Raw genomic sequence first — 27,960 nt, forward strand, 5'->3', positions numbered from 1 at the left:
CAGAGTTTATTTATTCAAATTTATGCAAACCAAAAGTACAATTAACTTCAATTTAATTTTATCAACAGCAGAGTTTATTTATTCAAATTTATGCAAACCACAGTAAAATTAACTTCAATTTAACTTTATTAGAAATTTCAATTTAAGAGACAGAACTAAAAATAAGAGATTAATAACAATACTCACAATTTAGCACATAGAAAAGTTTTGCTTGAGCTGCCACAAATCTAATGAATCAATCTAAGGCGGCAATTTAGAAAGTTAACAAATTAATAAAAAACCCCTAATTAGAGAAAACTCTTTTGCTGAATTTAATTTATAGCCAGAGGCGTTACAATGTGTATACTTAACTTGTTGTAAAATAAATGCATATATTACTAACTTTTTACACATGTAAGCTAAAAAAAAAGAAATAAGTTTGTTTATATTCTGAAGTTAGTTTAAAGTAGTAATCTTAATAAATAATCTAAAAAAAATACTGCAATTTAGACTGAACCACTGTTATTGTAACTCAACAAATATACTTATAAAGCAAAAATTTTGCTGTATAAAAAAAACAACTATTGGTATACTTCTTAAAAAAAGGAAGTAAAAGAGTAGCAATAGTCACTTAAATGACCTAGATAAACACGAATTAAAAGATAGTTTTTAAATTCATCCTTGAACGTTCTATACTAACAGATACTTTTTAAACATAATGGTAACTTAGTCCACACTTTGTTTCATTCTTAACTTTAGTTTAAACAGCATGTTTTTTTTTTATAGCCTTGTATAATAACGTCATTATCAACATAAAGTTTTAATACTCTTCCAAACAGTTTCACAACTCATTTAATTTTTGACAAAGTATTAAGTACAATTTAAAAAGCTTTAACTAATAAACGAATTTATAAATTCTATAAATACAGTGATTTTAAGTTGCAAATGGTTTACGATTAAAACAAAATTCCTTCAGAAAACAAAAGTTCTAAACACCATTACAGCTTTGAAAAAAATTACGTTATAAGCAAAACTAATTTTTTTTAGTAAAACCTGCACATTACCACTCTTTTATAAATATATCTTTTAAAAATATTTACCTGTATCCCATTCTCACTGTTATAAAGCATAGCGGAATAGAAGCACAAAGAAAGACTACAGATTGTACGAGCACCAACCAGTCAATTTTCCATGCCGGTACGCTAAAGTATTTACTAAGTAACAAGTTACTTGGACCAAAACAAGACTGGTTGAAACCCCGCAAAGTTATTGAAATAGACACAATCAAAAGAACCACCCACCTTCGAGTGTAAGTTCGAATTTCGTACTGATCTACCATTTTGTAAATTATTTCATTAAAAATAAGTAACTTGATTAAAAATAGCGTTTTTAAGTAATTATAAAGTCCTAGTTTTGGAAAAATTAAATTTATAAAGTTGTCTAAAACAAGATATTAAAAAGAGATCTAGTTCGCACACTTAAAGAATTATTTCGAGTAAAATAAGGCTCCTACTAAAAACATTAAACGTGTTTGTACCATTTTTTTATCTAGAACTTAAAAAATATAAGTAAATTTCAAATGTTAGTGTGCTTGTTATTATAACTTTTTTAAGTCAGTAAATCTTTGATTACGTATATCTTAAAAATAAAACTTAAAAACTTACGTAAAACTCAAAAGATCACTGTTACAAAGAATAATTTTAAAAATTTGTAAAGTTTATAATTCAATTAAATCAAGAAGTTTGAAAATTCGCTTTTAAACATTTATTTTTATTTTAATTGCGAGCCATAAAACATTTACATGGAACTTAAAAAATTGATAACAATATTGATTAAATAGTACATAATGTTAAGTTAAAATTGCTCAAGGGCTTGAACTGAAACAAATGTTATACAAAGTTTTAAGTAACTAAGTATATGCAAAGTTACACTTAAACTATTTGTTGTTTATAATTGTAAACTTTAAATAAGTGATTTTAAAAAATACTTTTAGCTTGAACTTTCACTTCCTTAGCTATTTTATATATTTTTTTAAGTTTGGTTTTTAAACTTAAAACATTTTTTTATAACTATTACAATACACTTTTGTTTTAAAAGCAAGATTTAAGATATATAACAGAATACATTTCATTTTCTATAAATTTATTTTAGTACTTTCGTAGTAAGGCTCATCAGAAATAGTTTCTTACTGAATTGGAATGAATACAAATTGAAATAAAATCATACTGAAGTTTAAAGTTTTAAGATATAAAATGATGTAATAATCAAATTTTAAAAATTAAATAAGTGTTTATGCTAAATAAATTTAGTATACTAATAAAACTTGTTAGAATTCAAACAATCTAAATAAACAAGCGGTAAAAATTAAAATTAAAACTATACTTAAAAATAAAATTTAACAAGAAACTAATTACTTTAAAACTACTAATAAAAGGATTTAAAAAGTCTGGTTTGGTAAACGAACTTTTTCTGCTTGCCTTAAACTGGGCCTTAAAGATTGAATACCTAAGGCTTCCAGAATATGCAATTAAAAAGAGTTCTCCGCTCTCATTAAGACTGAAAAATTGTCCTTTTTATAATTTTTAACACACTCAGGATTGTCCAACAAATGTTACCCAATCGCCGAGAAGTATTTTTTTTGTTGGTTTCTCAGAACGGCCATCAAACCACTTTTTCAAGACTTTCGGAACATGTTGATCGATTCTTACATGAAACCTTTGAGATGTTTTTCCCACGTAGTCACTACCACAGTGAAAACTAAACTTATAAATGATTTTACTTTTTTCATGGGTGGGAGAAACATCTTTGTAAATTCCACTTATAGGACGATCAGTATACAAAACTGTTCTTAAATGAACAGAGCTGAAAACTTGGTTTATTTCCTCTGAAATTTTCTTTGAAAACCTCTCAGAAATATTTCCAAGGTAAGGATGTTTTAAGTATACTGGACACTTCTGAGGGCATGTATAGTTTTAATTTTATTTTTTTTTCTCTTGTTTATTTAGATTGTTTTAATTCTAACGAGTTTTATTAGTATACCAAATTTATTTAGGATAAACACTTATTTAATTTTTAACATTTGATTATTACATCATTTTATATCTTAAAACTTTAAACTTCAGTATGATTTTATTTCAATTTGTATTCATTCAAATTCAGTAAGAAACTATTTCTAATGAGCCTTACTACGAAAGTACTAAAATAAATTTAAAGAAAATGAAATGTATTCTGTTATATATCTTAAATGAGCTATGCACCGGAAAAAAGCTGTTTAAAAGCAAGATGTTGTACATTTATAACTAGAAATATACTTGAACTTGCACTTCTATAAAAGTTATTACATATATATAATGTAGTTTTTATTAACTAAGTTCAGCTAACTTCACTAAAATTAACCTACTTGTATTCTTTAAACTACTTTCAAACAATAAAAGCTTCTTTTATCAACACAAACTTGAACATAAGAAACTACAAACATTAACAAAGAAAATCAAAAATATTCGTCATATTTTTATAAGAATCGTGTTCAGGAAGTTTATAAAAGCGGTCTATCTATTGTGATTCATGTAACGAAACTAATATAGCCGAACTCTCATTAAGTTCAAAAACTTAAAAGTCTAAAAACATATCGCCGCACCTCTATTTAAATATAATTTTAAACAACTAAAAAAACTAATACACAAAACAGTTTCAATACGTAAATTTGTTTATAAAGCGAAATAGTTAACATACCTCATTTAGTTTAATTTGTTTTATGTTATATTTTGTTTCAGAAAATTTAATTCGTTTACAGATTTACTGCTTAGTATAACTTTTTTTTCAATTAAATACACTAAAACCTAAAATCTCATTAAAATAAAAGGTAAAAGTATTCTTTTGAACTTTTATTAAAAAACTATTAATGCTTTAGTTTTCTAATGCCTAAAACTATCAAACTTTGGTATTTAATTTATAAAACATAATCTTAAACAAAGTAGTTGTACCACAAAAATGTTCATGTTAGTGACCTACATATTTCCTAAAGTTGTAACTTTTTTTTAGCAGTACTACTCCTACACAATTTAAAATATACTTTAAAAATATAAAAGACAATATGAAATTGAATAATTTTGAAATTATAAAACAATATTTTGAAACCATCAAACTTTAAACGTTGTGACTAATATGCAGAATACCGTATAGTTGATTAATTACTTTATCTTATTTTGAAAAGTTTAAATGCTATGAATTTATTTTTATATTTCATAAAAAACTATCTGCTGTTTAAAACATGTTTAAAAAGTTACAAACTTTTAGTTTTCTTTAGTCGAAAAAAAATTGAAATTATTTTTTAAATGCCCCTATAAAAATAAAGCTTCCACGAAAAACCATTCATTACTTATAAACTATAAAAAATTATCTAAGTTGTAAATGACTATATTTAATTTTGAAATAATTTAAAGAATTTTCTTAAAATCTTCTGTAAGGTAAATGAGTTGGAGTTTTTGTAATGTAAATATTTTACATTTAAAAAGTTTAAAGCTTAAACTGATTTTTTATTAAGTTTCATAAAAACCTAATGCACTTACATTAAACTTTTAGAATTGCATTTACTTTTTTTAGTAGAAAGGTCATAAACAAAGGGTATTTTGATTTGTTGTATACATAGTTCTAACTAAACTTTAATTCTCTAACTGAAATAACTTTAAAACTTCAGATTTGTTCTTGTTTACAAAATAAAAAACTACTATTCTCAAAATTCATCAAAAAAAATTATGAAATAAGTATACTGTTTTTTTTTAATGTTATGTTTTAAAGAATTAAAACACATTCTAGCAATAAATTTAAGTTTTTGAGAATTTTATATTTTACTTTATAATTTTTGTTGCGATACTTAGCAATTTTAAAGGAAAAGAATATATTTTTTTAAGTATCAAAAATGTTTGTCAGTTTAGTAAAAAAAACTTTAAAATATTAATGAACTAATAGTAGTTAGATTTAAACAAATGTATTCTAATTAAATTTAAATTTGAGTAAACTCACTTTCTTCTAATTTTTCTTTTATATATTGTGTTATTAAAAAATAAAATAAATCAAATCATCGCACTATATTTTAACAAGTGACTTTTCATTTAAGGTAAAAAACTGAATGTTGGTATAAAATTAAAAGGTTAAGTTGATACTAACATAAATATATTGGTGAAAATATTTATTTTTAGTAAATTAGGCTCTTAATGTAAAAGATTTAAGGACACTTTAATATACATAAAAAGGATTGCAATTTAAAACCAAAATTATTTATGGTAGGTACAAGAAAAAAACGATTGACTGATTTTTTATTAAAATGATATTGTTTTAGAGAAAATTAAAAAACACAATATTAAAGATTTATTCAAGTTTGCTGACAAAATAAAACTAACTTTTGTTTCTATCGTTAAAATTTTGTTTTAAATTTGGGTAAACTTTTATTAAAAAAAAGCTTTTACAAAGTTTTAAATAAACTTTTTTATAATAATAATAAGCCGTTACATCAGGCCTTTACTACTTAAAAAATTTATATTTTCTAAAACATTAAAAAAAAATCTATATTTAGTTTAAAAAGATGCTTATCTTTGTTTAAAAGTAAACAAATAAATAATTTGATGGAAAAAATCTACGCTCAAATAATTAGGTCAAAGGACTTTTTGTGTAGAAAGATCTTTCGGTAATCGAGCTACACACCAACTTTTTACTTCATCTATTTTCCTTATAAGAATAAAACATATAAGAAGAAAAGCACACATTAAATAAAAAACAAAATTCAAAATCATTTTCTAGAATGCAAAATGAAAAGTGAAAAATTAAAAGTCTTCTAATGGAGTGTTAGTTGTACAATTAAATTTGAATACAACAACAACCAACGCCTATTAAATTGTTTTTAACAGTAAATATATACCTATACACAGCTAAAGATTTAACTGCAACAGGATAAGCCTAGTAAGCAAACAGCAAAACGTATACAACATTTTTAACAATTTGAAAACTTTATAAAAAGTTTGGTATTTTTTGTATTAATTTATATATTTGTTATTTGAAATCAAAACTTTAAAAAACTTTCTTTGGTGAAACTAAATTTTAAGAAATCACTGTTGTAATTAAAAAAAACGTTAATGCAAAAAGAGTAAAAATTTGGCTAAAGTACAGAATTTATATAAAGCTGGATAGTTGACGTAAATTTAAGAACGAAGCTCATTATCTTAATTTAATCATTAGATGAAAGCATGATAGGACTTTAAATTGTAGATCTTGACTAGCCAGGACGGTCGAAAAATGGACTAAAAACGCCGTTAGCAGTCAGTTTTCTTATTAACTGATAAGTTTTTCTTCAAGAGTTATACTTATTAAAACTTTTAGTTAATATCTAAAACTTTTATTTGAAAATTCAAACTATTTCCATTTCATTTATTATATTTGTTGAAACTTTGGTAAAAAAAACTAAGCTGTAAGCTTTTAATAATAAAAATATTTGTTTTAGATTTATTACTACATTTCTTTTTATACTGTCTGCTGATAAACGTTGCTTTTGTTTGATTTTTTTAAATCATGTCTTTTAAACTGAACATAAGTTTATAACATTTCAATCAAGATTGCTCGTTAGGTTATACTATAATAGGCTATTCATGTGAAAAGTTATAAATTAATAAGACATGTCTAGAACTCTAGATTGTATAATTAAAAATTTTTATTAAAAACTATCTTTAAATGATTTGTCTAAAATAAAGCAAGCCTTATTTGTTAAAACTTAATTGTTATAAGATTGAACCCCGCTACAGCTACTAGACATATGTATGTATATATAGAAAAAAAACTTTATAGAAGTCCCTTAACCCTAGTTTAGAATAATTGTTTTAGGGGATAGTTTTTATAAAGATTTTATAATTCTGCTAGGATCATATTAAACATAAAAAAACTAAAAATATCATTGAAAGAAAAATGTGAACACTCACAACTAAGGTCAATGGATTGGTGTGGAGAAAGACTTTTCGGTCATCGAGCTGCACACCATTTACTTGTAACTAATACTTTGAGCTAACTTTAAAACAATAATAAAAAAATATAAACAAAAAACTTAAAAAGTAATTATAAATAATTTTTTTTTAAGTTTAAAAATGGTAAGCAACCTTTTTCAATCCATTACTGCCAATATTGACCATGGAAACCATAGTCTATCATAGGCTATCCTCCCCTAGATTTTGATTTTTATGATCATGTACATTCACATTTTTCTTGTTGCCCTCTCTACAAGAGCAACCACAAAAAATACAACAAATATCTCAAAATTAATAAGAGGGGAGACTTAGTAATGTCAGTATACATAAAATATATAGTATAGTCATAAAACTGTAAGAACACCATGTATTTAAAAAAAGTGTCTTTAAATTTCTAGTATATGTGTTTGTAGGTGAATGAAAATTAGAGCAAAAAAAAAACTGCCTAACTGTTTTATAGATTTTTAAACAATTCAGTTTTGATCAATAAAATCTAACACTAATAATTGATTGAATTTGTTTGAACTACTTCAAATAAAATCACTCCTAACACTAAACAGCTAAACTTAGAAAATAAAAATTTAAAACTTAAGAAATATTCTGAAAAAATAAAGTAATAATAAAAGTATTTTAATTGAGTTAAATAAACTATTTGTAAACCTAAAACTAAACTTTTACAAATAAAATAAAATAATTAGAATTTCTAAAAAATATCAAGTTTATATACCTAAATTTAGAATCTCTATCTTCTAAAAAAGATAAACACTTAACATCTAGTAAACAAAAAACTACAAAATAGAACTAAAAAAGAAAAAAGTAATACATCTACTTCTTTAATCACTCTGTCAACAAGGACAAAACAAAACTATTAAATTTTATATAAAAGAAACAAATTAAACAATATATACAATAAATAAAATAATAAAAACACCCTATACCAATCCAGCTCTACTTACACCCAGTTTATAAGACCAACAGCAATCAGCCCATAAAAACTAACACCAATATAAAAATATAATTTTAACTAATGGTATGTAAAGATTAAGCTTGATATTTTTCTGATTGTCTTTAAAGTAAATTTTCTCTCATTCCATATTGAAATGCTCCAAGATAGCTCTGATCTATTAAGTTTCTAAGCAATTCTTCCCATAGTTTACAACCAAGGTAGAATAATGTTTTAAGACCAAAAAGACTGTTTACCTGGGAAAAAATAGTTTATTTCTGAAAATCTTGTTAGATGATTATGCATTTTATTAACATTTGTAAAGTAAGGCTGAAAGTTAATTAAGTTGTGCATAAAAACTCCTATCTCATACTTAAACATATTTTTACCATCTAATATTTTCTTTTCTATTTTTATACTGTTAACACTTTCATTTCAACCTTTAAAATGAATGCACCTTAATGCTCTATTAAGGGCATAGGAGGTTGCACCTTGATTTTTAAAAGTTGATCTTATTTTATAGAGTTTTATCTGAGCTATCAGACATTTTTAACTGCTTGAAAAAATTCAGAGTATTTTTTGAGATATGAGCTATCAAAATTGGTGACCTCAATAGGTTCCTGATAGAAGGCGCAAACTAAAAATGCAAAAAAAAACCATTTCACTTAGAATCTATCTCCTCCTTCACTTTTTAAGCAATCTTCTTCAAATTTTTACAAAAAGTGTATTAATAAATTTTAAAGAGATTGAACGCAGAATTTTTTTTAATATTGAAAAATAAATTTTAGTTAAAAAAAACCACCTATATTTTTGTTTTTTTATCTAAAATTTTGATATTTTAATTTTTTCAAGATTTGAATAATCAAAGTCTTCTAAATTACAAAAAGAACATTTCCTAAAAGTTTTAGGTCTCTAGCTCAAAAAATAAAGGAGAAGATAGGTTTTTAGTGATTTTTAAAATTACTAAGAAAATTGACGTTAAAAAATTTGCGGTCTATACGTTTGTATTGGAAACTTTTTATAAATATTACAATCTCAAAAGTTAAATACAATTTTTAAATTCTATAAAAACTAGCTTGTAGTTTGTACTTTAAGCTTTTATATATGATACAATGTTATTTTTAGTAAAAAAAATGTCTGACCCTCCCATGCCCTTAATAAGTTTACCAATCTCAGTTATTTTAGTTTTACTTACCCTACCCGAACACAACAAACCATATCTTATATGACTCATCAGAAGTGAATTAAGGGCATAGGGGGGGGGGGGGGGGTAAACACCCTTTTTTGGTTTTTTATCTTATTTTATATAGTTTTTACTAAGCTACAAGATGCTTTTTACAGATTTAAAAAATTCAAAATAGTTTTTGAGATATAGCTGGTCAAAGTCGGAGGCAATAATAGGAACCTTATGGGAGGCGCAAACTAAAACGGCAAAAATAGACTATTTCCCTAAAAATCTATCTTCTCCTACGGTTTTTGAGATAACTACCTCAAATTTTCAGGAAATGTTCCTTGATATATTTAGAAAATTCTGTCGGAACAGAATTTTAAAAAATTAAAAACTAAAAATTTTATATAAAAAATAAACAAAAAAAAACAATTTTTTTTTAAACTTTTTGTTATAAAATTTTTATTTTTTAATTTTTTTAAATTCTGTTCCGACAGAATTTTCTAAATATTGCAAGAAACATTTCCTGAAAATTTGAGGTAGTTATCTCAAAAAATGTAGGAGGAGATAGATTTTTAGTGATTTCTATTTATTTGCCATTTTAGTTTGCGTCTCCCATAAGGTTCCTATTGTTGCCTCCAACTTTGACCGGCTATATCTCAAAAACTATTTTGAATTTTTTAAATCTGTTATAAGCATTTTGCAGCTTAGTAAAAACTATATAAAATAAGATAAAAAACCAAAAAAGGGTGTTTACCCCCCCCCCCCCCCCCCCCCCCCCCCTATGCCCTTAATGTTATAGTACAAGGAAGTTTGATTTAAAAAGTACCTTGTTTTAGATAAAATACCTATTGTCTTCAATATCTTAATTTTTACTGCTTCAATATGGTCAGACCAATTGAGGTTACTATCAATTGTAAAACCGAGATACTTATAATTTTCTACCTTTAATATGGATGAGTTACCTATTTTTATATGTGAATTTGTGTTTTTCCATACTTCTGTTTTACCAGAGTGAAAGAGCATTTATCTTGTTTTATCAGTATTTAGTTTAAGCCTATTATCTTTTAACCATTTTGATATATTATCTAGTTTTGAATTAAGGTATGCAGTGTCTGTTTTGTAATTGTCTTTTTTAAATGTGGTATATAATAATGTATTGTCAGCAAAATTTAATACATTAGACTGATGTTGTTTTGAAGATCATTTATATATACTAAAAACAATAGTGGTCCCAATACAGAACCCTGTGGCACTCCTACTTCTACACCCTCCCAGTCTGATTCATGCCCTCCAAAGTTAACAAATTGCTTTCTTTCAGTTAAATATTTCAACTTAACAGGATGATTTTATTAACTTATGCATTTTTCCATTTATTCCAATATATTCTAATTTGTCTAACAAAATCTTCCTATTCACACAGTCAAAGGCCTTGCTGAGATCTATTAAAACAGTAAATACTGCATTTCCATTATCATAGGAGGACAATGTACTTTCTACAAACTCTAAAAGAGCTAAGGTAAGAGAGTGTCCCTCCCAATATCCTAGCTGAGAATGAGCGTGAAAGTAGTCTTAAGATAGTAAAAAAACCCATCAAATTTATTTGTCTAAGTCTGAATGAGTTGTTTTTCTACACAAACTTAAACTATTTTCTAGGTAAAAAACTTATCTCTACCAAGTATTTTAGTAATGATATAAGTTAGTTTATAGTTTATCTGGATTATAAACTGGAGTTTAAAACCAAATAAATTTAACTAAAGACTATTTTCAGCATTCTATGTTTGACTGTGGTACTTTTTACTTAAAATCTAACAGAATATAAATGGAATGAGTATATAAATTATTTTTATTTTTACAAGCTATAATTGAAAGCTTTATAAATATCTTGATAAATTGAAGACTATTTCTTTTAAAGTTAAGTTTTTACACAAATTTTAAATTAAAAATGTATGTTGTTTATTTATTTCAAAAATAAACAGTAAGTATTGGAAAATTAATTGTTCTAGTTTGATAAGATTTATTTAAATACATTATAAGTATTTATTTTAGTTTGAAATTTAATTGTTTTTAAACTTCTCAATCTGTATGTATAGTTTTTTTTTCCCTTTGCCAATATAAACTTGAATTAAAGTTTTCATTTTGCATATTCACAACATTTTTTGTTTTAAGAAGAACTTTTCAATAAATTATCTTTAAATAGAAAGAAACTAGTAACTATTGTTGTGAAATATGATTAATATATGCTTGGTAAATTAGATATGAATTTGGTAAAGTTAAAATTTTCATTAATTTCAATAAAATTGAAAAAAAATCAACTTAAGTATTTATTTATAGAAATAAAAATACAATGAGACTCACCAAAGTTCTTTTTGATAAATTTAGTGAAATTCCTCGCCATTATCGCTTTATTCGTTATGGTCCTAAAAAATGGAGAGATTATCAAGCTAGAGATTATGAGCCTCCATACTGGTAACTTATTTTTCATTTTTTCAAAATTTTATAAGAGTATGTTCATATTTATAATTTCAATAAAATGATTTTCAAATAAGTATAGTTTTCTAATTACATTTTTTTGCCACTATAAGTACAAATGGGTAAAGGTAAAATTATGCATTTTGTTAATATATTTATAAATTTTTAAAACCTTTTATTAAAAAAAAATACATAAAGATTTATTAAGAACTTGCATAGTTTAATAATAGTATTAATTAAATACTTAGTTCTTAATTTTCAGGTACAAATGGACAGGTGAGTCTCCTTACTCACCTGAAGAACAAAACAAAATTAAACTTGGGGAGAGTATTGGATGGTATGAGAATAATGTACATAAATTAAAAGTGGTGGATCCAAATGAATGGCTGTATCGTGTAGGTGATAAAGTTCAGGTATTAGCTGGAAAAGACAAAGGAAAAACTGGAGTTATTTCAAAGGTAAAACAATGTTTTTTTTTTGTCATAACTGTTTTGAATAAATTATTTTTAAACTTTGATATAATCTGGTATTTGAAGTAAATTATAAATATTTTGCTTAATTTAGTTTTTATTTGAGTCATAAGGTTAATTGAAAAGTGATGGTCAGCTTTTGAAATTTTTTTTCGAAAAAAATTAAATTAATTTTCATAGGTTTACATTTCTTTAGTCCTAAAAAACTTTAAGCTTCTCTGATGATTTAATTAGAATTGTTATTACATATTAAATGTTAGTTAAAAAGAAACTATAGGTCAAGTGTATCATGTATTTACATTTCTAAAAAGTTTTTGAGTCATAAAGTTTTAAAACTCCTACAAAATACAAATTGTTTACTAATTTTTTTTTGCCTACATAAAATGTTAGTATTTAAAATTATAACAATTTTATGTTAAAAATATTTATTAATGTAGGTTTTTCCTCAGGGAAATGTGATAATTGTAGCCGGAAGAAACTGCAATTATCAAACCAGAGGTATAATAACTTTTATTTTAGAATGTATAATAACATTAGTTTTTGAAATACTAATGTAAAAGGTGTATTTTTTTTAAATGTTTAACATTAATATTTTATTTCTCAAGTAGTGTTTTTTTTTTATAGTTGTAGTTAGTTTTTAAACTAGTGCTTTTACGAAAATTCAAATTTAATTTTTTCATCAATCAAAATACATAACAGATAACATTGGTTGCGAGAGAAAAGAACAACCACTTCAACATCACCAGGTTATTAAAATTTCATAATTTAATTATTTAAACTTTTTGATGTCAACTAAAGTAATAACAGCTGGAATTATTAATAAGTTTTTATAATATTTCCAGTTTTATGTGGTTGTAAAATTTGATTTTTATAAATGTAATATTTTGTCAAAGCAAAAGTTGAAATAATTTTTAATACCCAAAACTTCTTAAATTATAATTGTTTTAAAGTTTTAATGTTTTTTACAATTTCGTTTAATGCTATTTGTTTTAATAACTAAGAAACAAATAATATAAATATTAGTTGTTAAATTCTAAACAAAGTAATAGTTTGAAGAAAGTTTCATTGAGGTATTTTTAGATTTTCTGTACTTTTTTATAATTTTTTGTTATTTTTAAATTTTTTTGAAGAAAGCAAAAAATTGCTCCTAGAAACTTTCTTCAAATTGTCTAAAAACGCGTATAATGTGTTTTTGTGATGATTGCTACATGTAAAGAAATTTTCAGTCAAAAACTCAAAGGTCAAAATTTTAAGGTCTAATACAATTTACATAGGGGTTGTTTTCAGAAAAATGTAAATAGCGTGACGGTGGTAAAAGGTAGAAAGCTATTTTTTTTGTGCTGTCTATTTATGTGATTTGCCTCGCACAAAAAGTTAAGCTTTGCTCTACTACCAAATTTTCATGTTTGAGGGGCAACATATTATAGAAGTTATACTACACATAAATATACAATTGAAGACCAGATGCACCCTAGCAGCCGTTTACCATTTTAGTGACCAAAAAATTAAGCCAAGAGTTTTATTTAATACAACTGGGATTTTTTTCTTTAAATAAGTTTGTTTGGTTCTTTTATACTTTAAGTATATTAAAAGTTAGCTAAGCTTAAATGCAGCAAATTTTTGCTGTTTTGAGTTTTAAAAATAACTCCAAAAATCCTACAACTCATGTCAAAATTAAGGTCTACAGCAACTGCTAAAAAATACCTTTAATTTTTTATAAAAAAAACTTTTTTTGGTTTAGTGTCAAATACAGTAAAAATTCTTTAAATATTTAAAAATTAGAGTATAATGTTTCTCATTTAAAAAATTGTTATTCTTTTCGAAAGTTCGTTGTTATTTCTCGGACAATGTAAAATAATTTTAAGAGTTAAATTTCTTAACACATCCGTCACAGACGTTTTTGTTTTTTTTTTATAATATTTTTCAGCAAATATGACAAGAAATGTGTATAAAAGCTTATAAATATAGATCTGAAAGGGAATATAATTATTTTTTTTAGGTTTTAGGTATTTTTAGGAGTAAACATGAGGTTGTAATTGTTTTCTTTTTTTGTCTAAAGTTTCAATATAAATTAAAATTTATTATTATTTAAGTTTTAATCTTTTTAGTCTTAAAGTTTCATTATTAATTAAAATTTTAAATATTTTATAATAAAAAAACCTTATAAAGGCCTTATTTTATTTTTAACACTAAGTGTAACTTTAAATTGTGTAGTAGTGCTTTTTGTGAAAGATATATGTCAATGACCGCTTGACCCCCCTTTTCTTTTTTGCATACACAAAAATTTAAAAACATTCTTGAGAATTATTGCAAGTTATTAAATATTTATAGACTGTTTTGAATATTCGTAGGTCTCTTTACTCGATCCTAAAGATGAAACACCTGTTGATGTAGAATTTAAAGTAAATAGCGAAGGTGAAAAAGTTAGAATTTCAAAAAAAAGCGGTCATGTTATTTACTGGTTGGTTATAAAATTTCACTACTTAGTTTAGCTTTTAATCAAAAATTGAAAAGTTTAAATAGTTTATTTTTAGAATATATTTTTTTAGAAAAAGTCTCACTACTTAATTTAGATTTTGATTAATAACTAAATAGTTGAAATTATGCTTTTATAAAATATATTTTGTTATTTAGAAGAAAATATATCTCTTATATTATAAGTAGAATAAAAAAATATTAAGCTCAAATTCAAAAGCTTTTATAAACTTTTACTTATCAAAATATATTTCAAGTTCTAAATTTTTTGACCTTTGATTTAACTTGGCTATAATGATACACTTAAAATGAACCATGATATGCTAGTATAAGAAATAAAACATAATTTAAACTTTTTAATCAAAAAAACTAGTTATAGACATCTGCTTTTTTTCATCAAAATAAACATTGTTTAATATATAAAAAACTTTTTTTTTTAAGTTGTGCTTTTATAATGTTATAAGTAAAAGTTTTATATAATTTACCAAATTTATTTTTAATATTTATTTAATTTTTTATTGTATTTAAAGTTTATTTATTTAAATAAAAAATTGAAAAAAGTATACTGTATATATGAATAAGCTTAACTATCTGTTTTTAACTTTTACAAAAATAGATATACTTTGTAAAAGTACAGCTACCTCCCGGGTAATTTTGAATATGACAAGTAAATCTCGAGGCTTAAAACAATATTTAGCTTGATTTTTTAACTATTTTTTATTAGGCACACTTAAATTTATTTTTTTAGACAATTACAGTTTCAGTGAACACTAAATTACAATGAAAAAAAAGGCTTAATTAGTAAAAAAACTATGAATATATCCAAGTATTTTTACAAGATATATACACATTCACTGAAGTTACTTTTAATAAGTAAAACTATTTATTTATTTTAGAAAACATTAATTTTAGTACTGGTTATTATTGTTTTTAATGAGAAAATAATTTTTGATGCAGAAACTAGATATAAGTTTTTGTTATTTTTGATTGATAGAGAAAATTAAATCCTGTTCGAAATGTAGTCCATGGTGTTAGTATGTTTTATTATAAAAGCCTTGATATGTATATGAATAATTCTAAATAGCATGATTATAGTTAGTTTAGTTTGTACGTCTAATACTGTTAGTACAACAATAACTATAAACGCGCAGAGTTTCGTATTTTAATATCGAGTATCCAAAGTTAATTTGTGGTTAATAAACTCGTTTATCTTTCAGGCCGCCAGAGTACCTGCCTGACGGATCGATGAAGAGGGAGTATGTGTGCGGTGATAAGGACACGGATGGAGAGGAAGCGAAGAAGATGACTTACACTCCGTCGTTGGACAGCTGGGAAGAGGAGCTCGCTAACCACTACAACGTGCAAGATGAACCACGAAGAAAAACTTACTGGTATTAATATTGCTTTATTTTCCTTTAGCTTTTTATTAAGGACAATATAGTTTGTATTGTAGTATGATTTTTTTCACAATAGGTAATTTCCGATTTTAACGTTTTTGTTTAATAGTATTTTTTGTGCTATGAGCTATTGACTTCTTTTTGTTTATTTTAAATATAGCTTTTATGTACTATGTTTTACGCTATTCAAAAAATTACCACTAAAAAAATACAGATTATAATTATAAATAGAAATTATTGAATGTTTTTTGTTGGAAATAAAAATTTGTGTAAAAACCTTTCCATATTTTAAACAATCACATATAACCATCTAACATTATATGACTCATTTTTTTACTGTAAAAAATTGTAAAACTTTACTTATAAAAAATAATATCTCTTGAACAGTAACATTACAAATATGTTTTGAAAGCCTTTACAGTAAAACTGTCTAAATCGAAATTTTGGTTAAGTATATACGTGAAAAATATAAAATATTATTGAAAAATTTATATAAATTTAATTTATTTTAAGAATTGGGAGTTTTTATACTTAAGATTTATTTATTTTAAAAAACACCTATGGCGTAAAGTAGTTATATAATGTCAAGGGTAATTAAAAAAAAGTTTGAAATTCTTACTGCGAATTGTGATAATTAATACAAGAGTTTAACAATATGTTTTTAGTTAAATAGATAAAGTATTTTATTCTTACCTTATTATCCTAACTTTAGGTTTCGTTAAAAATAATAGGATAAGTAACCATTAAACAGGTCAGGGTTATCACTTTACCTGGAATTTGGCAATTTAAGCAAAAAAATTGGAAAAATCTGAAATTTTAACAATTTATATGTTCAGTTGTAAAATTTCGATTTGACACAAAAAATCTATCCTATAGATAAAAATATCTTGTCATCATCAAAAAGTTTTTTTTATTAAAAAACACATTTAAAGTAGCTTTACAGTATCTTTTCAATGTTTTTATACTATTTAACCCAGTTTCTTAAGATAAAATTAACTTTGAACTAAAAATAGACCAAAAAATGCGTACTATTTAAAATCTGGAAGACATTTGGAAAACCTGGAAAAAAAATTGAAAAAACGAGTGGCAACCCTGAAAGGTGTAAAATAAATCTAAAAGTTCTAATAAATTTTAAAATTTGCCTAGCCATCATCTTTGAATCGAAAAAACACTATTTATTTAACTAATTTTAAGCTTAGACCAGAAAAGTATTGAAAAAAAATTATAAAAATTATTGAGAATAATTTTTTTCTAATTGTTTGAATAAGCTAGAAAAACCTTAATAAATATTGAAAAATCGCATGGCAATACTGAAATTGTGATATTTATATGTTGAGTTTTAAGAGCTGTATATAGTTTGATTGTACAATGAACATTTGTTTTTTATAGTGTTATTATGTTTCTAAATTATTTAATATCAATAAAGACTTATAAAACATAAGCTATGTCTTAATTTTGACCTCATACTAAATATTTTTTTTTTCGAATATGATGATTGCTAATAAGTATATAAAGCTTTTGGTATAAATGTATTTAATTTATTCACGATCATTAAATTGGATAAAATAAAAAGCTTATTCACACAAAAACCAACCATATTTATACTATACAATTTCCCACTGCGGTTCTTACTTCGTAATTCGCATATTGAACAAAGTATAAAGGACAGTATTATCTTCATAGTAAACTCCAAAAGACTTTTTGTAACTTATAGTTTATAAAGTTTGATTCAAACAAGTTTACTGTTAAAGTAGACAACCTATGTTAGTATGAGATAAAAAATATTATTTACAACATAATACTTATTAGTTATTCAAAATAAACTTTAACATAATGAACACATGATCATAAAAACTGCAATACTTAATTTAGTTCATATAAGTTAAGATTAGCATAATAGTTTTTATTAATTATGTTTTAAAATATACAATCACCTTTCGTGAAGCCGATTACTTAGTGTCCACATCAAAAGTGCGTAACTTATCGGCTGTTTTCTCATAATGCATTTAATTATAGATACAGTTTAAGGACTTTCCCGTGTTTTATTGTTTACAATAATATTTTTCATTCAAGTTGTACAAATTTTTCTCTAATGCCATGCGAGACAAGTTTAATATTAGTTGGTAAAGGAACAAACAAACTAGTTAAAATATTTAAATTAGTATTTATGTCATAATTATTGTGAGGAATGGAATATTGTACTTTGTTTGATATAAAGGTATATAGGGGGGTTGAGATACCTTAAATGTAAAGAGCAAAGCCATAGAGTTTATTAAGTACTTTATGGAAGGTGCAAACTGATAATTCAAAAATATCAATATTATGAAAAATCTATCTAGGATGGATTTTTATTTATACTGTTGTTTTTAAATTTACAGTATACTTAGGCACAATCAAGTGTTTATCAAACCGTCAAGCAACATAACTTGACAAAGTCTAAACAAATACCGAGATAATCTGTTTATAAAAAATTACTGTTTACTCGATGGATTTACGATATTAAAGAATTTTCAATTTTTTGTATTTTTTGAGAATTCTAAAATACGTAACTAAACGATAGTGCGTATCCAAAGAGTGCGTAGATTCGCGATATGTGACAGTAATCTATTATGAAACTGTAAAATAAATATTAAACGTTTTCTTTTTGAAAATCGACTAGCATTGGTGCTGTTTAAACTTGGGTAACAAGCTAGGTTGTAGACTACAAAATCAAATGCGAATAACTAAAACGCGATTCTAAGTAAAAATAGTGTTAAAACATGTAACAAGTCTTGACAAGTTTTCAAAATTATTAATGTTATTAAAGCTACAGAAATTGTTTAAACGGTTCAAAATAACATTACCATTTGTTTTCTAGGCATAATACTACATTAGAAGTATATTTTGATATTTAATTGCTTATAAAAGCAAAATAAGAATTTTTTAGTGGAATTACCCTAAAACTACGCTAAAGTATATACCATATAAATGCTAAAATATATATTTCTAGAAATATTTACTTTTACGTTAACCTAATATACTAAAACTGTAATTTAAAGCAGTTTTAATAAGGCTGTTAGTACCACAACCTGAAAAATTAACCCTAAGACTATATTTTTTCTAAGTACAAGTTTCAAATTATCAAAAAAATGCTTAATAATTTAATCTAGTTAACGAGAAAGCTTAATAAAGTTAAGAGTAAAAATATATTTTTAAAACATTTAGTTTTGTTATGCAGGACCGTCGTAATGTATGCATTACATTTATAAGCTCTTAGTTAACACTTTTTAAAGTTAAGCTTAACTCAATCAATGGTAGTTTAAAGGACGTCGTAGTATACAAAAACAAATGTTATTAAAAGTTAATTGTTTTTAATTTTTTAAGTCTTTAGTTTAATTATGTAAATATAATTTCTTGGCTAATTGTTTCAATACTCGAAGAGGAGGACATCGGCCTTAATAACTATACACTTTAAAATTAATTGCAAACATCAAAAGTTTTAGACTTTGTTACACAGAAATTGTTTCTTTAGTAAAAAAATAAGCACAATTATTGCCGTTAAATATTTAAGTTACAGTGTTTTATTAGAAGAAAACTAAAAAGTATAAGTTTATCAGAACATGTATGTTCGTTCTTAAAATATTAAAAAACACTTGGTAGGTATAATCGTTAAAAGCTTACAGTCTCTCTTTTAGTACTTAAAAAAATAAAACTTATTAAAAAAGAATGCTTTTCTATTTGTGTAGGTAAAATACTTTTTTAATAAATTACATTATCATTATTTCTCTAAGTCTTTTGTTTCGCTTTTAAAACACTGCTAGATTATAAACTTCCTACGTATGTTTCATTTTTCCATGTAATGAAATTATACTTAAAAGGTTCACTTAAGCCAGGATCTTACAAAATGGGCAATAGACAGTAAGTAGTCAAAAAAAAAGGGAAATTTAAATTGTATGAAAGTTGTATTATGAGCTTGTTTTATTGAAATAAAAGCTAGTATACTAATTAGTATTTTATAAAGTAGAGCATTAAAACAAAAACAAAAAAAGCTTAATTTTAGGTGCAGAATAAAAAAATAATTAGTTAATTAAGTTTTTTAAATAGAATATTTCTGTACGTTATAGGTTTTTTTTCATAAAAAATATATATCAGCTAATTGGAAACGTAAATGACTTTGGAAAGTGCTTTAGTATCTTTCTTTTTAACATCTTTTTTGCTACTTAAAATATCACTTAATCTTGCTGTTCATGACTCGTATCAAAAATGAGGCTTATGAAAAAAAAAAAACTTAAGCGAATTAGTTACCAAACGAAGTTTTCATAATTAAAAAACTTAAAGTCTTTTTTTCTGATCCATATTGCTAGATTTAAAACGGTTACAGTATTCAATACGGTTTGTTGTCATGAGTTTTAATATTGAAAGTTTAGTGCTAATAAAATACATAATAACATCAGTGTAAAAGATATTTCTAAACTATAAATATTTAGCAGAATTATTCGATCACGAGGGCAATTTTTATCAATTAATACAAAAAGTTGATAATATTATCGATTAGTTTATAAAACTCTGGTTTTAACTATTTAATCTAAAAGCAGTTTTTCTAAGTTTTAGACAAAAAAAAAGATATACAGCATTTTATTTACTAAATTGAATAGACATAATTTAGATTTATTCATAGCATCTTATCAAATACTTTGTAAACCACGACTTCTGTTCTATATTTTCATTTATATTATTAAAGCCCCTGAATTGCTGTATACAAGGCTGATGAACGTAAGACCTTTAAAAAAATCATAAGTATTCTCTAACTTCAATGGTTATTTGATTTAAAGTTATGACAGCAATAAATGCAGATATAAATCGATAGACAATAGTTTTATTCTGGTTTACACAAAAAATAGTTAAAGTTTTGTTTGAATTTAAAAAAAAAAAAAATAAAAGCTGCAGTGTGTTTTTTTAATTATACTTAATAATTATTTATTTAAGTAATAAAAACCTTATATAACCTATCAAATACTTTTAAAAATTATTTCAACCTCAAATAAGTTAAAATTAAAAAAAAATTACTCACACAAAAAAAAAAAAAGGATTTTTAAAACAGTGCAACCAAAAAACATTACGGTTTTTACAAAAAAAAGTTCTTAAATCACAGTGTTTTTGACAAAAACTGCTTCGCATTGCACGTACGAGTTGCTACAATTTCCCGATGAAAAGTTGCTGCTTGAGGGTGCTAACATTAACAAGTTTATCATTTTGTACCCTTTCGAAGCCAAAGTGTCATATGCCATTTCTAGGTAGTTATGTTTTAGATAGTATCTGCAAGATTGTAACTAAATGTTATAAGCTCTAATAGTTAGTTATATCAAAAAAATACATGTAGACTTTTATACGAAATATTTTTATAAATATTTTTTATGTACTTTTTAACAGTTATCTTAAAATATGTAAATTAAATTCTTTGAAGAAATAAATTTAAAAAAGACACTATCTATTTTAACACTATTATAGTTTTCACTTAAAAAATTCATTAAGTTTTATGTTTTGACTATTTTTAAAAATCTACTACTTCTATAATATTTTTTCTTCTTTTAAAAGTTTCTATTTGTAGGTAAAACACAAAATAAAAATTGAAGAAGTTGTTTATCTCAAACTTGTTGATAAAAATTTTACAGTAGTTCCTCGAAAAGTATTAAACCGAACTATCTTTGAAAATATACACAGTAAAAGTATACATTGTATAAAGCTAGTATCAAAACAAGATACTTAGAAAACAAATGAAAAAGCCTGATAAATATATCATTTTACCAGCTATGTTTGCAAAAAAAATTATACAGTATTCATCATACAAAACAAAATAAATCAATATTAAAGTCATATGAAACAATACACATCCAACACCAACGAAAAAAAACATACAAATTAAAAGACAAATATTTAGAAAATGGATAAGTGTAAATGATATAAACTTATTATTAAAAATCATTATAATAAAAGAAAAACTGTTCAACTAAAAAATATTGTTAAACTTTAGTGAAGTTTTTGTAAAAAAGCTTTAACTTTTAATATATCAAGTAGACTTTTTTAAAATAAACATAACTTATTTACAACAAAAAGCCATATAAAAAGAAACAACTAGTAACGGGTGTAACTAATATATATTTTGTATTAATTTTATCTTAATACTTTCAAAATTAATAAAAAAATATATATAACCAAACATAATCTTTCGTACTAAGTAAAACAAATAAAAATGTAGTTGTGAATATTTTATCTCATTCAATTGCTATACTTTCTAATTTGTTAGATTTCCTATAATTTTTTTTTATCTAAACGTTTTGTCTTCAACACTTAACTACAAATTAATTTTTGAGCATTTACACAAGTTTTACTACCCTAGAGAATAGAAACTTTCTTTTAATTCCACAAACTATAAATATAAATGTCTTAAAGTGATAGTTTAAAGTAGTATTTATTACGGCCATCATTAACAAAGTTGAGGTGTTTAAATAAAGAACTTTACCACACGACCATCAACAGCATTATCCGAGACAGCCTACGACCGGTTTCGACGAAACCGGTCGTAGGCTGTCTCAGATTCTTTTGTTGTTGGTCGTGTGGTGAAGTTAATTATAATATGAAAATAATTGTAAAAGAAAACACCAGTGAAAGTCTAACAAAGACTTTGCCTGGACTTTCTTATGCTGTGAGATAATTTAAAGTAATAGTATATTTGTTTTAAATTTTTTAAGAAGAATACCTGCATGTGTATCCTTCAGGTATTCTATCAGGATCTCTACTATCGTTTAGGTCTTCACCGAAAGCCTAAAATTCAATAAAAAAAGTATCAGTTTATCTACTACATTTTTTATAATTAGAAATATAAACTACATGAATAAAATACTATGCTATTCTCGTCAGTTTTTAAAACAATATATTTCAAACTTGTAAAAATTATCTTTACAACTCTCATTTTCAATAGTGTTTTAATAAAATATTTTTAATTAAAATCGACATAAAGCTTGTGACTTTTTATTATCCCAATTTTGTTCTAAAAGCAGTATGCTAAACAACAAACTTGCATAGCAACATCGGATCTTCCAGCAACAGTTATACGGTTTATTCTACGAAACCTTGTGATGTCGTTTGTCGGCATGTCACGTGAGGTGTCGTAGGAAGCCCTGAACCCAATCGTTATGTGATATTGGGTTTCTCCGTAAGATTTAATGTTGGATCTGTTTGTATTTCAATAAAAAGCTTTTTTAATTTTTTTTAACTTTTAAGAATTTAAAAATACTGATTAAAGTTAAGATTGGAAAACAAAATTTTTTAGAAGGTTATTTTTTAAAATAAATACTGTAAGATAATGAAACATTTGGTAAATTTATACAAAACTATATTAAACATTTATTGTAAAGCTAACTATTAGTTTGTAGGTTAATGTTTAACCGTATCTAAAAAAGAACTTGATTACAGTTTTTAGTTATTATCAAAATATTTTGCTTCAGTTTTTATTGGTATTTTGAATTTTTGTAATATTTTTACTTTTAACAAACTTTGACCTCTATATCAAGCTTGCTGACATCGTTAAAGACCCTGATTTTTTTTAAAAATAAAAAAATCATGGTAGTATAAATTTTGTTCAGTAAACTTTAGCCAAAAAAAGTATAAGTAATAGATTAACACTTGTGAATATGTTTATTAAGTATTTAAAAAATAGTTCAATATCTTTTATGTATCAAAAATGTATAAATAATGTTTTATCAATTAAACAGAACTAGAATTATTGTCATCTAAAAAATTAGGTCTAGTCTCAAAAAAAAAAACACTTTAAATAGTTTTAAGTACTAAGTTATTAAGTATTTAATTTAATCTTCGTAGTCTTTAAAATATTTTTTGCTACAAATGTAAACTAAGTCAATGAGTGAGATTACTAATGAATACTCGTGAAAGAACGTTAAAAAACTAAATATTGTTTACAAAGCGTGTTACGTTGCTACTAGTTGACAAAAACTTACTTATATGAGTCACACTACAAACGTTTTATTTTTTTAACTTATAAACATCTACAAAATATCTGTTATTAAGTTATTAAAATTGTCCTGCTTACTGTGTATAAAGTTCTTTAAATAAGTTTAAAGACAGCTTTAAAAAGTATTAAGTTTAAATACCTTTGTCTTAATGAATTATAAATTTAGAGTTTTTAAACCAATAATTTAAAACACCAAATTTCGGGTTGTTTAATAAAACTTATCTTAGTTATTTTGGAAATAATATTGACTTAATACAAAAAAAAAACAACAGTAAAATGAATTGAATTAAAGTTTGTAATTATTGCAATTACTAGATTTAAAGAATAACTTTAATATAAATGTATTGGTTGTTAGGTAAAATTTAAATTCATTTAACATTTTTATTTTATTTTATGCAAGAATTTTTTTCTTAGCTCTTTTTAGTATTTTTGTGTACTTAATTTATCAAAAAATTGCTTTTATTAAAACAATTATTAAGGGTATACTATACAGGTTTGTACCTTTTTATTTGATTTTTTTTTGTAAAAAAATTACACATTTTCTTTTAGAATAAATACTTTTTAGACCTATCCACCAATACAGTGCTTAGAGAATCAGTATAGATAGAAATTATATTATCAAAAGTTTACAAATATACTTTTTTGATTACTGATCACAGTCAAGCTACTTAAAGGTCGTAGAAAGTTGGAAAATAGCAAAATTATTTTAAATACTTTAAACGTTAATAAAAATATATATTCATCCAAGTTTATTGCTAGCAAAGGTTACAATTATGAAACCGATTCAAATGACCTGTATTTGTTTGATTTTTTTGCCATAATTTTTTGCTGAATATTAGAATAGATATCTTTTACGTTATAAAATGTTGTATAGTTAGATTTTTAAAAAAATTGTTTTTATGTTCCTAATTTTTGGTCTATTTATTGAAAATATTATTTAAATAAATAACTATAATTTTTATTTTTGATTCTATTCTTAGTAATCTAAAACAAATTTACAAACTTACAAAATTATTGTAAACAACTTGATTAACCATAAATTTTCTTGTTGATGCATAAAGCCGGTTTTATTTTTACTAATAATTAAAAAAGTTAAGTTAGTATTAACTAAAATGTTAACCCAATAAACTTGACACTTACAACTTAGTTGAATTTTCTACTATTGTAGATTTTCGACTCTTTGGGGGTTGTGGCAAACTCACAGTTTTTTTCAAAAGTGGTTTTGAAGTACAACTTGTTTCTTCAGATAATTGCTGTAAAGTTTGGGGTTTTTGTATGATACTATCTAATATCAAAAAAAAAAGAAACACTTTTTACAATTTTTTTTTAGCAAAATATTCAAAAATTTAAACATATTCAAACGTAGTTAAGCATTCTATTAATTACAGCTAAGTCAAAGTCACTGTTTCTTGCTACCATGTTAGAAAAAAAAAGTTTGTTTTATAGAAAAGAAATCATGAAAAATACTTATGTAAAGCCTTTATAGTTTAAAAGACAGTTTGACTGTGGTTTAAGTTAAAACTTTTAACATTACTTATGTCGGTGTATTTGTTCGATATTTTTTAATCAAATCCTATAAAAATAAAACGTTTTCACTATTATTTTGCTGTTAACTATGTATAGTATTAACTCTTAATTACTTGCAAATAAATGTAAAAGTGATTAAAGTTTAAAAAACTAGTTGCTTACTATCTATATAAGTACTAAAATTTAAATTTAAATTAAAGTTATTAATTAAGAGATTACAATAATAATATTAAACAAAGTAAAAGTCATTTGTATTATTGTTTTTCTATATATCTAAACAAAAATATAATTTTACAATAATTAAACTATAAAAAACGTAGTAACAAGTCAAACTAATTTTATATGTATAAATATTTTTTAGTAAAAGAGTTGCTCCAAAGCTGACAATAATTTTTTTTTAAATAACCTTAAGCTTACATAAAATAAATAAATAAATATATATTTTTTAAAAGTTATCTATAATAAGTAAACAAAGTTTACTCGAACTATATTAAATATTACTCTAAATGCAACTTTAAATTTTTATCGATTTTTTATACATCTAGCAAACTTTGTAAAGCTTCTACGTTGCATATCTGCTTATGTTTGATTTATTAAACAGGGTTGTACCAAAGTTATTAGAAATTAAATAAAGGGAAGTTTAATTTTCCTGTTTAAACTTAAAGTGATTTATTCAAAAGTAAAAAGTAGTAAGCTTAGAGTTAAATGTAGATTTTAACGTTATTTTACCATTCTATTTAAGGTTTTCTAAGGATTAACTAAGTTATTTTTTCTGTTATTAGTCAAATCAAAAATGTTTAAAATAATGCTTATGTTTTTTATTCTATCAATTTTGTTTAAATCTATAATGAAGTTCAAAACTTAGATTGTTGACTTGAATTACATAAATTGTTTACAAAAACTACCCATTTAAGCTTTATTTTTTTTACTTAACGTCTTTTATGGCTGTCAAGTTTAAAATCGTACAATAATCATCATAAATGAAAAATAAGTAAAGGCGAGTATAAACTAGAATTTCTTGCTTTTGTTTAAATAATTACGTACAGAACTGCTAGAAGCTATTATATGTTCTGACCTTATAGACCTGTTTATTTTTACGATTTGACCACGAACGGTTGTTTCAATATTATGAACAATATTTTAAATGAAAACCCATCCTAAATTAATGTTGAATGTTAAATGGAATGTCAAATATGATTAAAGTTTGGTTGTTGTATTGTTTGATACAGTTTAACAACTTGAAAAACTTAATGTTAAAAATTTCCAACTAAAGAGTAAACTAAAGTTTAGTACTTTTATACATAAGCTCAAACTTTAAGTAAAAATTTTAAAATAGTTATTTATATGTTTTGGTATATACTGGTTACATTTAAATATACTAAAATTTAGTTTTATTAAAGTATAAAAAGATTCAGCTAATATATTTTAAAGATGTCTTTTAATAATTATTAAAAAAGTATATTACTAGTTAATTTATAAAGTTATATAAAACTACTTTAATGTAAGTAGTTTTTGGTTTAATATTTAGAGTAAAGTATTCGCAATTATGTGAAAAAAATTTACTTGTGTTAAACAAAAACCGTTTTAATCTTTCGGGTGTCAGGAGCTATTTAGTTATTAATACAAATTTAAATGCTTTTTTAGTATCTAAAAAAGACTAATAAAAAGTTTTGAAATGTAATAAAAACTCTTATATAGAAACATATGAAGCAGTTTAGCACTTGGAAGCGTTTTTTAACGAAACAAAATTCATCGTGTACCAAAAAGTTCGTGTTTATTCATTTAAGACGGAGAAATCTATTTAAACATTACAATTTATTACTGATTTAAATAAAAATTACTAACTACTTAGATAGTTTTAAAAGAAACTAAGCTTTAAACTACTTTTGTAAACATGATAAAAACACACAAATATAGATACACTTATACCTCCATTAGTTCAGGCCTGCTGTTGCATCTTGCCGGTTTTGGAGGTCTCTGAAGTTTCTTCAATTCATTAGCAAGTAGGTCTAAACCATAAAAATCAGCTTCCAATATTAATCGGTAACGATCAGTAGGAGTAGGCACTATGTTGCTAAACCAGTTTCTTTTACTTTCTGCTGACATAGATTCAGTTTCAGGTCGGCGTAAAAAATCAAGAACCTGCCTGAAAGCTTGACCATCACGATCTACAAAAATGCGTTTGTTGGAGTCTAGAATTAACGGAATGCCAATGTTTTCAGTGCTCATATCTTTACTTAAGTATCGGTTTATTAAGTCGGCTAGTTTTGAACGAGGCCATTTTTCTGTTAAAGTATGAACAGTGCTAGTGTAAATTACCCCGCCAATGTTCACGTCAATTATTTTTTGGTTCGATGTACTCATCTTTAATTTATAAAGTTAGTAGCTTAACCTCTTCTGTCATTGACAAATTTAAAATAACATTTGAAATCTTAAAACAAATAAAAAACAATCTGTTAACAATTGCAGGAATTTAAAATTTTTGAAAAACTTAAGCACAATAATTCTGTTAAC

General features: G+C 24.3%; 2 protein-coding genes across 3 annotated transcripts; one reads left to right on the forward strand and one right to left on the reverse strand.

Annotated features, from left to right (window-relative positions):
• The first annotated feature begins 11,435 nt into the window (after nt 1-11,435).
• LOC145832479 (large ribosomal subunit protein uL24m-like) lies at nt 11,436-16,227 on the forward strand. 2 transcript variants are annotated; one of them, XM_082939799.1, is made up of 6 exons: nt 11,436-11,566; nt 11,832-12,027; nt 12,477-12,537; nt 12,739-12,785; nt 14,391-14,500; nt 15,732-16,227. In XM_082939799.1, the coding sequence occupies exons 1-6, from the start codon at nt 11,445-11,447 to the stop codon at nt 15,910-15,912; spliced, it is 717 nt and encodes a 238-aa protein (XP_082795925.1). In that variant the 5' UTR covers nt 11,436-11,444; the 3' UTR covers nt 15,913-16,227. The 2 variants fall into 2 exon arrangements, with proteins under 2 accessions (XP_082795925.1, XP_082795932.1); XM_082939806.1 differs by having other exon boundaries at nt 12,489-12,537.
• A 4,553-nt stretch (nt 16,228-20,780) lies between these two features.
• Nucleotides 20,781-27,895, reverse strand: LOC145831860 (BTB/POZ domain-containing protein KCTD12-like). Its single transcript, XM_082939208.1, has 5 exons — nt 27,376-27,895; nt 25,060-25,172; nt 22,966-23,122; nt 22,648-22,712; nt 20,781-21,206 (listed from the first exon to the last, which is right to left on the reverse strand). The coding sequence occupies exons 1-5, from the start codon at nt 27,808-27,810 to the stop codon at nt 21,032-21,034; spliced, it is 945 nt and encodes a 314-aa protein (XP_082795334.1). The 5' UTR covers nt 27,811-27,895; the 3' UTR covers nt 20,781-21,031.
• Nucleotides 27,896-27,960: the final 65 nt, after the last annotated feature.

This window comes from Thalia democratica, chromosome 1 (assembly GCF_965202585.1).
Source record: "Thalia democratica chromosome 1, ktThaDemo2.hap1.1, whole genome shotgun sequence".
Taxonomy (NCBI): Eukaryota; Metazoa; Chordata; class Thaliacea; order Salpida; family Salpidae; genus Thalia; species Thalia democratica.

What these genes read in the sequence shown, in the direction of transcription:
- LOC145832479 (XM_082939799.1), top strand. Translation starts at nt 11,445, where the DNA reads ATGAGACTCACCAAAGTTCTTTTTGATAAATTTAGTGAAATTCCTCGC. An exon ending in GATTATGAGCCTCCATACTG is followed by an intron (nt 11,567 to 11,831) that starts GTAACTTATTTT and finishes CTTAATTTTCAG; the next exon opens with GTACAAATGGACAGGTGAGT. An exon ending in AGCGGTCATGTTATTTACTG is followed by an intron (nt 14,501 to 15,731) that starts GTTGGTTATAAA and finishes TTTATCTTTCAG; the next exon opens with GCCGCCAGAGTACCTGCCTG.
- LOC145831860 (XM_082939208.1), bottom strand. Translation starts at nt 27,810, where the DNA reads ATGAGTACATCGAACCAAAAAATAATTGACGTGAACATTGGCGGGGTA. An exon ending in GTAGAAAATTCAACTAAGTT is followed by an intron (nt 23,123 to 25,059) that starts GTAAGTGTCAAG and finishes AAATACAAACAG; the next exon opens with ATCCAACATTAAATCTTACG. An exon ending in CCTGAAGGATACACATGCAG is followed by an intron (nt 21,207 to 22,647) that starts GTATTCTTCTTA and finishes ACAATCTTGCAG; the next exon opens with ATACTATCTAAAACATAACT.